General features: G+C 34.2%; 1 protein-coding gene across 1 annotated transcript; it reads left to right on the top strand.

Annotated features, from left to right (window-relative positions):
• Positions 1 to 2,039: 2,039 nt before the first annotated feature.
• On the top strand, positions 2,040 to 8,105 carry LOC125657105 (scavenger receptor class F member 1-like). Its single transcript, XM_056148458.1, has 6 exons — positions 2,040 to 2,425; positions 2,529 to 2,581; positions 2,683 to 2,844; positions 4,011 to 4,058; positions 7,085 to 7,314; positions 7,432 to 8,105. Exons 1-5 carry the CDS (start codon positions 2,334 to 2,336, stop codon positions 7,096 to 7,098), a joined length of 369 nt encoding a protein of 122 aa, XP_056004433.1. The 5' UTR covers positions 2,040 to 2,333; the 3' UTR covers positions 7,099 to 7,314; positions 7,432 to 8,105.
• Positions 8,106 to 13,947: the final 5,842 nt, after the last annotated feature.

The following is a 13,947-nucleotide window of genomic DNA, read 5'->3' as shown; positions in this document are numbered from 1 at the left end:
CGGGAATATGAGGTCAGAGTTGACACTCTAATTTATTGTATCGAAATAAAATCTTGTTAAGTATGGTCAAACTCTCTGTTTCTTACGTTTGCTGGCTTCTCTGTTTTTTACGTCATCTTGGACAAAAGACGACAATATGCAAAGGTTTTAGATAAGTATCAAAGGTTATCTTAACAAATAATAGACAAAGTCCGAGGATGACAATATTTTGCAAGAATATTTGGGTTAAGGTTATAGAGTAGAATATAACGATACCAGCGGCACCAGTTCAAGTGTATAGTGAAGTATATATTATAAATTCAGTGTATTGTTTTCTACAAGCGCTTGTATTTCTCCAAAATCTCAAAGAAATCAAACTATAAAGCATACGCTGTTGTTGGAGCTGGAATACTGCGACATTGATCCCCAGTTATTGATTAATCTATCAATCAATCACAATATCAAACCCATAACGCTGAAAATTAGTCTATCGACGAAATTATTTTACAAGTAACGGTGCACCCACCAAACTGCAAAAATTCTGGAACTCTTCCATTAAATGTAAACATTCTTGAATATCTACTTTTCCAATAAATAAGAAATCATCCAGATAATAATAAATCGTGCTGATACCTGTCTGTATTTGGAGTTGCCAGTGTAAAACAGCTTACATGACATTGCACAACCCATTGGTAAACATTTATCAATGTAATATTTTTCTTTAAATTTGAAACCCTGCAACTCAAAATCACCAGGCTGAGTTATCATTAGTCTATATGCAGATCTGATATTCATCTTAGCCAACAAAGTTCCTGGTCCCAACCTAACTACTGTTTCTAAAACCTGGTCTAAAGATGTATAAGCTACTGTACATTCTTGGGGTTCAATGTAGTGATTTACACCATTATTTTCTGGAAAAGACAGATGTGTAATTAATCGCCACATGCCCTCAGTTTTTGGTACAATGCCTATTGGCGATATTTCAAAATTTGATATTGGTTTATTTGAATATGGCCCTCCTATCCTTCCTTTTTCAACTTCATTATATATTTTTCTTTTGTTTTCTCAGAGTGTTTTTGACTCATGTAAGATTATCTGATTCTATCTTAATCTGAATCCAAATTTAAATCCTTGCAAAACTTCTAAAGCTACACGTATATTTTAAGAGGATAATTGTGTAAGAATGATTCCAATTTGTCTATCTTTATAGGGGTGGTCCCAATCCCAAGCTTCCACACATTAGCAAGTTCCCTTTTGACCTCTGAATTGAGACCCCCCTCTTCCTCTTGTGTTTTGGTACTGACCCCTTGAAAATCTGTAATTTCCCTGTCCACGAAAATTACTAAAACCTTCCCCTTGTGTGCTGATGTTTTTTGATTGACAAATGTTGCTAGGATGTTGACCCCCACACTTGATACATACATGTAAATATGCACATGGTAATCTGAAGCATGAACCTTGGTCGTTGTAATTGTAGCATTTTTTACTCTGACTCTGGTAAGTTGGAGCGGCAGACAGTTTTAACAGCAGGTAAAACAAACATCAACCATGATTCTGAATCAACCTCACCCCAAGGTTTTGAAGGGATCTTTGTCATTTCTAAAATCCAAGATTTCCTGACCTAAATGCTGCTAACCTATCATCATTCATGTATTTCAAAATTTCTAACGTTTTTGTCGGGTGTGCTTCTAAATAAATACTACAAAAAAATATAAATGCACCCGTCCAAAAATGAACCTCTGACGATTTTTCTTGCATGTATTGTGTTTCTTGTACCTCATGTACCGTTTGACATGGTTTGAGCGAATAGATTGAATTGCATTGAAATAGAGATAATCTAAGTATAAATTCTTGTACAGGGTTTTACAGCTTTGACGAGGAATTGCAAAATATGGCGATTGAAACGCAAGCATCAATTTCCAACACTCCAATTAATTATATATTCCTTTGTTTAGGAGTAGAATGAAACGTTGATTGTGGTGTTCTTACAGTCATGTGATACATGTATGTATTGTATTCAGCATAGACATAATACGCTGAGACCATGCAGAAATTATAGAAATTCGTGTTTTGAATGGTGTATAAGTTATAATTTGACCTTGATCGATTTGATAAAAATAATTTCGAAAAGTGTTTCAAATGAACTATGTAATAAACAATGGAAGTCAACTTGCTCATGGTACGATGCTGTACTTTGTTGGTATAGTACATGTACATGTAACTAAGAAGTATTGGCATAGCGGTAACATCATGTCTGTCAAATCCCGTGTTTTGTGACAAGGAAGGAAATAAAAGACATCAACAATCCTTTTGACTGATATTACGGTGAGACGTTTCACTACATCGGGTTGGAAATGACGGAGCTGAGGATATTGTGTTTGTGGATATTTAACATTACGTGGATATCTGGTCAAAATCTTACTGGAGAGAATATTTGTGGAAATAAGTAAATATATCATTCTTTTAATTCCCCTTTGGCCTAAAAAGAAATATTTATAAGAACATTCGCAGGTAATACATTTTCTTCATTTGACGAAATGTAATTTCAGAACATTTGTGACATGCTGCAATGATTATGAACAAGTTGGAAACATCTGTGTTGGTATGTTTCTCGAAACTTCTTAATAAAACCATTTTCATGAAATATTTTGATAAGTGTTATACAGATTGGACAGGTTAGTATAACATCGGTGGTATTTTCAGAATGCAAGCCGGGATACGCTGGTCGTAACTGCTCCTTGCCCTGTCTACCCAATTACTATGGAAGTAGATGTCGCCATACATGTGACTGTTCATCATCAGAGTACTGTGACAGAGAGCAGGGCTGTCTGTGCAAAGAGACCAGTCCAAACTGTACAAATCCAGGTTAAAATCATTTTATTATATCAATTTAAAGAACAAAACAATGATAAATCTGACTGATAATGTTAACAAGCGCAGTAAAAATATATTAGGCATTTGCATTAGATTTGAGAATTATATCTGATATGTTGGTATCTGAGAATGGTTACCATGGAAGTAAATTAAGCTTAAGCTAGCGTTAAAAATAAAAGATTGATAATATTGACAATTGATATAGAACATCCAATGTAATACATGTATGTAAGTATCCGGAGACACGGTATATGACATGTACAAGACGAGAGGTTTAAATAATAAACACAAACATTAATGAAAATATCCATGACCCATTTTATTATTAATGTTTTTCTGAATCTTTTATCAAATATAAATACTTTCAAGTGCGTAAGATATAGATCTTATTGACCTGTAAGTCATTTAAATATAGATTCCTTGAAGTATATTATTACTACCTTGTTCATTGTGGATCAACTCTTCGCACGAATAGGACAAGTCCTAATTTGCTCCGCTTTTAACATTGATTGGCTAAAAACCAAAAACATGTTGTCTTTGGTGTAAATACGTTTGTAAATTATGTTTAGTTTTTGTTGTTTTGTTATTATTCACTGTTCATATTGACCACGTTATGTAATTCTTTTCGCTTGTTCTGAAGAAGGGACTTTTCGTCCCTAAATTTTGACAATCTGGTTGTTTGTGTCGTTGGTCATATTAGTTCTTGGTATATGTGTTTGTATCTGACCTTATATATATATATATATATAGGTCACAAGATATTTTTAAAAATCACACTAAGATGTTTAGTAAAGCTTTAGCGCTTTCATTTCAAATCTTCTTGAAATGAAATGAAAATTTCATCTTATACATATTAGATCACAAGTTCGACAACTTTATATTCTATTAAATTCAGTTCAAATCATATTATTCACTTGTACTATCGAAAGCAAACCTTGGTAGAAATGCAATTCTCATTGACAACGTATCACATTTAGTAGTGACTTAGTAATACTGTGTTATTGTTTTTATTCTATTAAATCCAGTTCAAATCATATTATTCACTTGTACTATCGAAAGCAAACCTTGGTAGAAATGCAATTCTCATTAACAACGTATCACATTTAGTAGTGACTTAGTAATACTGTGTTATTGTTTTTATTCTGTATTTAAATTAGATGGATATATGGCGATGGCAACAAGGGACACAGAAATAATTACAAAGGGTATGTAGAAGTGTATCAAAGATCGACACTGACAAGAAGCAGAAATACAGACAAAAGACACACACACACACCAACAAATACGTGTATATATATATATATATATATATATATATATATATATATATATATATATGTATTATGTGTGTGTGTGTGTGTGTGTGTGTGTGTGTGTGTGCCGAGAGTGGGTATCTATACCACATGCAGTGAAGTTTTCTGATCTTTATATTAAAGAGGTTCGCTTTTGAGCACAACTGCGCAAGATGCTACATACAATGTACAACTAAGTATTTACTGGTTCAATACTGATCCCATTGGTGCAAACTATTACTGAACCTATCAAGTTAAAACAAATTGTGACAATTCAAATTTTGAAAGGGTTTGCAGGGATTATATTTTGTGGCGGAAGGATTGATTAATCAAAAATTCTAAATCTACGTGAATAAATAAAAATACACTTCCCCAAAAATGACATTACTTTAAATCTCAGTTCCGAACTTCTTTAACACTTCTTTATTTAGAATAGTTATGTTTATTCAAAAGTTTATTGCAGGATCAGCGATTTATAAAAATATTTCCGATGCAGTGTGCATGTAATGGTTATAAGCCGAAACGAAAACTGTTCTAATATATAAATCTTTAGACGGCTTAATTAGGCGCCGTGGGCCGGTTCAATAGATGACATAATGGGCAGTTTACTGCGACTATATCTTCAATACATATACAAATTGACATGCTTCAATTACGTTTCCTGACACTATTTTATATTTCACGGGTAAACATATACGCAGTAGTGAGTAAGTTGTTTGATATATATTTTTTTTAAACCATTCCTTTTCCCCCAGTCTTCCAAAAGACATGGATTGCGAATGCGTCACTCGAAATTCTTATATGGAAACGAGTTCTAACGAATCTGAGGATTTGAATTTGAATTTTTGTACCATAAAAATCTGGAGCTTGACGATTCAGACGGAATTCTTGAAAAAGTCTCGAATCGAAAATGAGAAAATGTTTCAAATCCAAAACGAGAGAAAGTCTGAAATTAAAATGAGGAAAATTCTACAAAAGTGTCTAGTCTAGCAGTGTCTGTCAAAATGCACATAGATAGAGGCGTGGTCGTTAATTTGTAATTCAATTCCGGTCATTCTAAAATGTGTTGAGCGTTTTATTTTCTGTGATCTAGTATTCAGATGGATATATCATCTTACATAAATGCATTGTCGTGAAACCCGCAAACTTTGTTGGGGGTAATTGATTCATTTAGTACATTTTTGAGTTACAATAAAAACTACAAACCTTTTGTGTTACTTATTTACCTCTCGTCATTCATAAGTGACTGTTCATTGAGTTCCGACTTATTGGACAGCTATAGGTAACTTATTGGACAAATTCAAAACAATATGAAAGATATTAGACCATGGAGATCAAAGGATGGCGTCACAGAACTGTTTAGCTAGCATGGTCATCTTACGTTGAAAGACTGTATCCCATTTCCATTATCAATGGCCGTGTAGCGTCATGGGGGCAGATCACATGATACGTGAATGATTAGTAAAATGGCGTGAAAGAAGCACACTCCTCGGATATTTTGAAAAGTAAGAGATATTTTCTTCAATTTTTTTTTATACAGTCAAATATATTCGCCAAAGTACAATGACATTCGCCCTCAATAGTTGGTAGTCTCAGACTATCAAAATACGGGGTGTGTTGCACAATCTCTGACCAAGTCAACGTTGGTCGCGATTGTTTCCACGGACTAGATCTATTTTATTATCTACATGTATTTACAATTTAATGACTTTCCAGATGTAGAACAATGTTAAAAGGACAGCTACTATATTCGGCACATCTCGATTTCTAGTGTATGATACGTTATTAGTCGAATAGCTTCCGCTTCTTGGTAAAGTTGTAGTAAAATTTTTGAAATGGTCGTAAAGTAGGCCTAAAAAATCACTTAAAGTTAAGAATGGTATTTGGAATTAAATTATAAGATTGTGCTTGTCTAATTTCTAAGATTGCTTTTAAGTTAGTACAGAATGGCTGCACTGGTTGCAATTTTAGGCGAGTAAGAGAAAATGAGCGTGATGTCGTAACGACCAAGAAACAGACAAATTGGTAGATCAAAAAGTAACATTGATATCTCGAAAAAAAAAATAGATTGGGCGTAGCCAAATGAATATGATTCTTTATGTGATCATATTTTAAAGTTAACGGGGTCACCAACGGATAGATCGCCTAAAAGAAGTGCGCCCAATTCCGTTTCCGTTGTGGATCACAAAATGGATTCATTTGTGATCCATTTCAGTTAGCAATCTTAGTTCAGTCCAATCCAAATCTTAATTTAAAGTCAAAATTTTGACATAACTTTAAAACAAGTTTCATGACCAAAATAAATAAGTGGTTATTCATTTATCATTTATTTATTAGTTAACTCATTCCAATAACGGGCCATTATTACCGGTAACAATTTGTATCTAAAGGCATGAAGCTTAATTACTAATGTAGAACTGCAATGAAAAATAAAATAAATACTAGTGCAAAAGTATAGCAATGTAAGTGTAAGGAAATAATTAGGGAAATAAATAAGAATGTTAGATTACTAAATCGAGATTGGAGAAAAATATGAAAATAAAGATCTATAGCTGATGGTATCGTAATGTTCTAGGAAGTAATGGCGAACCGAAAGTGTAAAGCAGACAGAATAGCACTGAGTAATAGCATGGCGTAGGATGTCACATTCATTCTGGCGAAGTCATTTAGTTTGTTGACCGCAGACCTTTAGTTTGTTGACCGCAGACCTTTAAACTTGACACGCTGATTTTGACTACGGATAACTCCGTTTACCTGATCAAGATATAGGACTCACGGCGGGTGTGACCGGTCGACAGGGGATGCTTACTCCTCCTAGGCACCTGATCCCACCTCTGGTATATCCAGGGGTCCGTGTTTGCCCAACTCTCTATTTAGTATTGCATATAGGAGCACTAGTTATGAGATTGATGACTGTTCGTTATCTTCACCTTTCATAGGTGCAGTTGTCTGAGCGACAGGATGTGCCTCCCCCAAGAATTCGGTCGATGACAGGGCTTTCAAAACTATGTGTTTGCGCTTAGTTTGCACATCAAGGATCCACCGTCAGAACAAGGTTTGTGAGCCATTCTGGAAAGGACTCCAATTTGGTTTGCACCATCATATCTTTAAGATTTCTGGAACGTATGAGGCAGCCATAGGAAGTTTTTATAACATCGGCTATTCCTGGGTTAGTATGAAGAATAGGAATATGCTTCTTTAGAATGTTGTTAAGGTTTTTCAAGACAGGGTGGTAAGTAGCTAACATTTGAATTCTGCCAACTACAAATTCTTTTCTATCTTGTAGTAGGAATTGTCTGTCGTGTCTGGACATTTCATCAATAGCTGCGTACACTTTTGGACCTTCATAGCCCCTCTTGTACAGCTGCTATTTCCGATGGGTGCTGTTATTGATAAAGTGCAGAAATAGAGCAGATGCGTCGGACCCTGATAGCTAAACCTTGAGGTACTCCATTGAACGTATGGGAAGGATGGCACTTTGACGGCATGAAACGTAGATGCAGTTGATCATTATAATTTGTAAATATATCTAAGGCAGAAATATTGGAAATGTAAATATCATATATCAACTCAATTGTTCGTAATTTTTTAAAGATACCATGTGATGTAAATCTGATGTTGAACAAATTTTGCACTAGTCATAACGTGTTCAGGCCGAATTTTACGGATTATGAATTACGTTTTTTGTGTGGAAAAAGTCATACTATGTACAAAACGTTGTATAGGTGATAAATAACATATCCCTAATAATTGTTATAGTATGATGTAACTTGCGAAAATGTATTTGTAAAACTATGAACAGCCTGCAACATGTAATTTTTAAATTTCTACTGTACCGCCACTCTTATTACTAACATTAGACTACCATATTTCCAGTTATCCCGTATTTTTGATGCATTTGTTATAATGTTATGAGATTTATGTCTTTCGCAATAAAACAATTGATGTGTCAGAAATAAACGATGTTATGTAATATGTCTTATCTCGAAGAATAAAATGGCACACGGTCAGTGACAGGGTATTTAAATAGCGCATATGTATGGCGTTACTATCCTTCAGTTGGTGTTCTTTCTTCAAAAAGTATTATATAATCATAAAAACAATAATCGCAAAAATATCAATTTGAACTTTTGTGTTGGAGCAGCTCAATAGAATTTCATCCCGTCACGGTCCGGATTAGAATAAGTCCTCAGTACCCCCTTGCTTGTCGTAAAAGGCGACTAAATGGGGTGGTCCTTCGGATGAAACTGCGAAAATCGAGGTCCTGTGTCACAGCAGGTGTGGCACGATAAAGATTCCTCCCTGATCAATGGCCATAAGCGGCGAGCATAAGCCTAAATTTTGCAGCCCTTCACCGGCAGTGAGTGAAATATTCTCGAGAATACGTCCCGTAAAACAATATTTAATCAATAAAATCTCTGGGTTTCATATTCGCATTTTTTTTCTTTTTCACAGAAAAATTATGGTTAATTAGATTCATTAAAATTAATGTTTTCTTTGTCATAACTCAATAATAGACATTCTATTATATCAATCGCATCGTCTTCTCGTGTCTTTCTAGCAGGCTCTTGAGTGTACATGTATTGCTTTCACTGGAACCATAAAATGTTTACAAGATGGCTGCTTCCAACCACTGTTAAAATCCCTATTTACTGTAGTAATAACTAACATGTTTTATATCTATTATTGGGAGATCTCATCGTTTCTAGCAAATATGTATTGTGCAAAAGACAATAAATAAATAAGATTTCATAGTCGTATTTTGATTTGATAAACAATTGAGGCTATCGTAATATTTTTGAGGTTTCGTTTTCGTTTGTCGCAATATTGGTTAGTGCAACACACTTCATTAATTGTCATCAACACTTATGAACTAATTATGAAATTTCCGACGTAAAACCTCATGTTGTGTTGAGCACTTGAAGTACCAGTTGTTTGGTTTCGTCTGTAATATTTGAAACATACATGTACATTGTACCGTCCACACACGATTTAAATTTGGTCAAAAATTTGTTTCCTGGTTTTAATCATATCCTGTGCTTCATATATCTTGAAAAATTCCATAAAGCACTGTGGAAGCAATAAATGGTATATAGTTTTGAAACTGTCACCTGTTTAACAGATACTACATATTGTTAGAACATATAACAAATCCCATATAAGACCGCCTTTATTATTATTGATATGTATTTTCAGTTTTGCAAGTGACTTGAAAATGTTTGTGTCATTATTTAATTGATAATTTTCAATCGGCCTTAATTTTAATATGTCTCCAGTTTATTTGACGAAATTTACAAATATACGATAGTGAAATTGTGAAAACAGGGCTTTTTCATCAAGCTGAGAAGAAAGATTGTTTGGACAGAAAATGTCGAGGTTTGTCCGATGGGATACAGGGTTCCATTATTCCACGGTTCTTCGGAATATCCCTGTATTAGAATAGATGAGTCAGCAATAAGAAGCTATACTATTTGAATAAAAATTCGTATGTTTGTGTGCGATGAAAAATCAACCGTAATGAATCTCGTGGTGTTTATTGACAGAGTATTCTTCTGAAGATTTGATAAAGCCATCATACATAAACCGTATATACGTATAGCGGGTTTTCTTCGCGGGATGACAATTTTGACTTATTTTAGCGGGTTGGTGTCATGCCGCCAATTTTTAATCGTTAAATTTGAAGTCAAATGTATTAGCAATCAACATACGTAATTTCTGAAGAAAAATAATGTTTAGCAATTGTTGCTCTGTGAAAGGTATATGTAGCACTCTTTCTGCTTGGGAGTAATTCAGTAAATGAACCACAGTTATCTTTATGTCAGTCGCTTCTGACAACAGTAAAGTAATTAACAATACACTAAATATCAATTTTTATACTTTGTAACTCCATGTCTGCCAAAAGATTTCCTGCTATAATCATTTGTACACCTATGAGATAGGAAATCGTCTAACTTTACACCCTGCAAAAAAATCCCGATATACCATACACCGATAGATGATTTTTTATGCTGTATGAACACCAAATGGAATACTGTTGTTGTAAAGAGTCAATACAAAAGTGGTATAGTGATATCAACAGCTTTTTTCTAGTGGACATTTTAAGACTCTTGAAAACAAAATTCGAATGTGAAAAATACTTATTTCAAAATATTCTACGCCATTTAGACGAATTTTTCTTCAGTTTTGAACATCAAAGATCACCTTCCAGTAACATAAGAATATAGACGACGTTTTTCGAGAATATGAAAGGTGAAGATAACGAACAGTGATCAATCTCATAACTCCGATAAGCAATACAAAATAGATTACATGTATATATTATTCTTCGTGACATTTCACGTACACTTGCATTTTCTCTTGTTTCTACATAGAATCCTGGGGTATATTACCAGGTTTGTTTTAGAATTGTTAAAGTTGATAGTTCCTGGTTGTGGCAGGTAAAAATGTAAAGTCAGCTCATATGTATTGCAGTAAGTTGTACAAGTGGACATTGTTTAGCAAATACGGAGAGAAAAATCTTTGGAACAATCATAAATGGAACCCAGGACCCTTTTATTAATTAGGTGATCTCACCCAGAGCTACCCAGGCCAATATACAAAATATGGTAATAGTACTACATTGTAAAATTTAAACCTATTTCGGAAATCAGACAAGAATTATCCATATTGAGGAGATAAAAAATAATTTTAGAGGGAAAGTCAGAAAAGTCGCGTATGTCCTAGAGACAGATTATAATTCTGATTTTGACAACGGATTATACTGCTTACCTGATCATAGATAACGGGCTCACCGCGGATGTCACTAGTCAACAGGGGATGCTTACCTGATCATACCACTGGTTTTTCTAAGGGTCCATATTTGCCCTGTTCTCGATTCTGTATAGGATTTATGAGATTGATCAATGCTCGTTATTTTCACCTTTTCATTAGGTACACTGTGTACTTCTAAGCAAATTGACGGCGAATTCCACAACGTTTTATACCGTGAAAGTTTGTCAGATATGCATAAAACAACCTAAGTAATTCAAAAAGAATTCATAACCCAAACGTTGTAATTTTTTTTAAATCTATGAAGAAACTATTATAATACTTCTAAATGTATATTCTGTGTATTATTTGTTCTGTCCTCCGTGACTTATCTATTTACATGTACCTATTTACTTAACTTTGGAGCTTTATGTCTCATTATTCATTTCCCCCAATGTTTTACAATATTCATTGCACCTCGGGAACCATCATATATACATAATTTGGGTGAATAAAGTGAACTTGAGATTTAAGGAGTGCACATTCCGATTTTGGGAACGTCTAAAGATTTATAATTTTTTGATGCACCTACAACTGGTGACGTCTGAATATGAATGAACTATTTTCGAAGGGACGTAAAACAAACAAGCAAAGGTGATACGAATTTTGATACCGGGTATGTCGCGACAATGTGACAGACCACTGACAATAATATATGTTAAATCTGAAGAAAATCAAGCAAACTCAGCTTAATATCCGACATGAAAATGATATCAGCAAAGCACGATCAAGAAATGGGTGCTGAGCGGACGAATATGCACCAAATGGCGAATATTTACACGCTGATTTTGTAGAATCGAGACAAGGATTTGATGTACGGATGGGTTGGGACGGAATGTAAATCCGGTTTGGTTGTACAAAATCATTTGTGGGAGTTCATTGATTGCTTGAATATTGTTTAACGTCCCCCTCGAGAACGTTTCACTGATATGGAGATGTCACCAATACCGGTGAAGGGCTGCAAAATTAAGGCCTATGCTCGGCGCTTATGGCCTTTGAGCAGGGAGGGATCTTTATCGTGCCACACCTGCTGTGGCACGGGACCTCGGTTTTTGTGAGAGAATTAGATGTTTGGAAAATATTTCTCAGAAACACTCCTATCATAGTTTCATCGCTTTCGCCTACATTGTCCTTGGATTCGACAAATGTGGTGAACACAATGACTTGGATTGTAGTTACTTGAAAGTCTGGATCGAATACCGTGACCTGGGCACGCTCCAAACCCCCATCCCACCCGTTAAGTAGTGATTCTTCGTTATGTCAATTCTCTCAATATAAATGTGTATTTTGATAACGATCTATTTGATTATGTGATAGTATAAATATGAATTTCTATATGTATTCGTTTTGATATTTTTCATTGATCGATTTGCTAAATACAATCTTAAAATTCAATTTGCCGGAAGTTCAACTACGTATCTGGATTAAGTTGGCTGAGTAAAGTTGTATTCTGTTATTTCATTGGTTCTTTGATTTCATTGGTCATTTCATATTTCTTTATCCAATAATAGTATTTCAGTATATGTATAAATCTACCGCGCTTACCTATGTAGTTAGAGCAGTAATACGTTTTGATGAGTTGCAACCAGCTGATATCTTCCGCATCTTATGGTATGTGATTTCTATATTTAAGTTTATGTTTCATTTCCATATAAAGAGCTGATATACGTAATTATTTTGATTGCAAGTTATTTACTTTATTGTAATTTTGCTTTCAAAGTCGTATTGATTATATGAGTCTGTAAGATCTTAATCTAAATTATTTACAGAACACATGTAACAGTGCGACATTTAACTCTGGACACGACAAAAGTCCGGAGTTTCGCCAACCCTTTTATTAAGGATACAAATAAACCCTTTACAAAAAAAGATGGGATTTTATGTTCACAAGACATGCACCAACATTTACACTTGTACCTATTGTAGTTTTTAAGATATTTCACCTGAAATCAAAAAATCCCATGGGATTTTGGAGGGATTTTTAATCCCACTTGGGGGATTTTCACTCCCACCAAAAATCCTATGGGAGAAAAAATATAATTTCTCCCATAGGATTTTAACTCCCATATTTAAACTTAATATGGGATACAATGTCCCATAGGAGGAAAAGTCCCATAATGAACATGAAATGGCAGTAAATATCCTATTTGAGCATGAATGGGAATAGATATCCCAAATAAAACACAGGATGGGATTTTTATTCCATGAATATAATAATAAAACAGAAAATTGTATCTTAAAAAGTGTTGTTTGTCATGATTCTTAAAATGTATTTAAAAGCCAAGGCATGACATTAATTTTTAAATATATATAGTAATTATAAACTCTTATGTGTAGGCCTATGTGTTTGTGAATAAATGTCTAAAAAACATGAGAGATAATATAGGATATTAGAGCTCTGCATTACTAAACTTTTCCCCATGCAATTTTAATTGTATACATATAACCCTTGCACAAAAATATCCATATAAAATTGGACGGGACTATATTATTGCAACAAGCAGACAAGAATACTATGAAATACTCATTCACACACGGGCACTGTAAGTTAATGTAAATATATAGTATGTGCATGTATAAATATATATACATGCACATACTACATGTATCTATTTACATCAACTTCCATTGCCCGTGCATTCACATGCAGTTGCTCACATTCACTATCCTTCATATGTCGTCAGGTGTTAAAATATGTTCACAGGAACCGGTAATTTTGTCAGTGTATTAATAATAGTGTGGGTATATACCATATACCGTACCATTCCCTAATCAGCTGCTATGGGGGTGGGGGACCTACAAGGGCTGATACTTCACTCAAAACTTCGTTTCAAAATAGTTCTTAAAATTATCGTCACCCACCATCCTTGTGGTTTTATAAAGGGTAGCAGTATTATTACTACATATTAAATTACCAGTTCCTGTGGTATGTTGTTGAATTACGGAATAGGCCTAGCTTACAACTTGTTTACATATTCTAAAATTAGTGTTAAGT

Source organism: Ostrea edulis, chromosome 1, assembly GCF_947568905.1.
Source record: "Ostrea edulis chromosome 1, xbOstEdul1.1, whole genome shotgun sequence".
Taxonomy (NCBI): Eukaryota; Metazoa; Mollusca; class Bivalvia; order Ostreida; family Ostreidae; genus Ostrea; species Ostrea edulis.
Note: the sequence above shows the minus strand (reverse complement) of the source record. Positions and strands in the feature narration are given on the sequence as shown.

Excerpts from the sequence above, each read along its gene's own strand:
- LOC125657105 (XM_056148458.1), top strand. The coding sequence starts at position 2,334 with ATGACGGAGCTGAGGATATTGTGTTTGTGGATATTTAACATTACGTGG. Across the intron at positions 2,426-2,528 it reads GAGAATATTTGTGGAAATAA|AACATTTGTGACATGCTGCA; the intron begins GTAAATATATCA and ends ATGTAATTTCAG. Across the intron at positions 2,845-4,010 it reads TCCAAACTGTACAAATCCAG|ATGGATATATGGCGATGGCA; the intron begins GTTAAAATCATT and ends TATTTAAATTAG.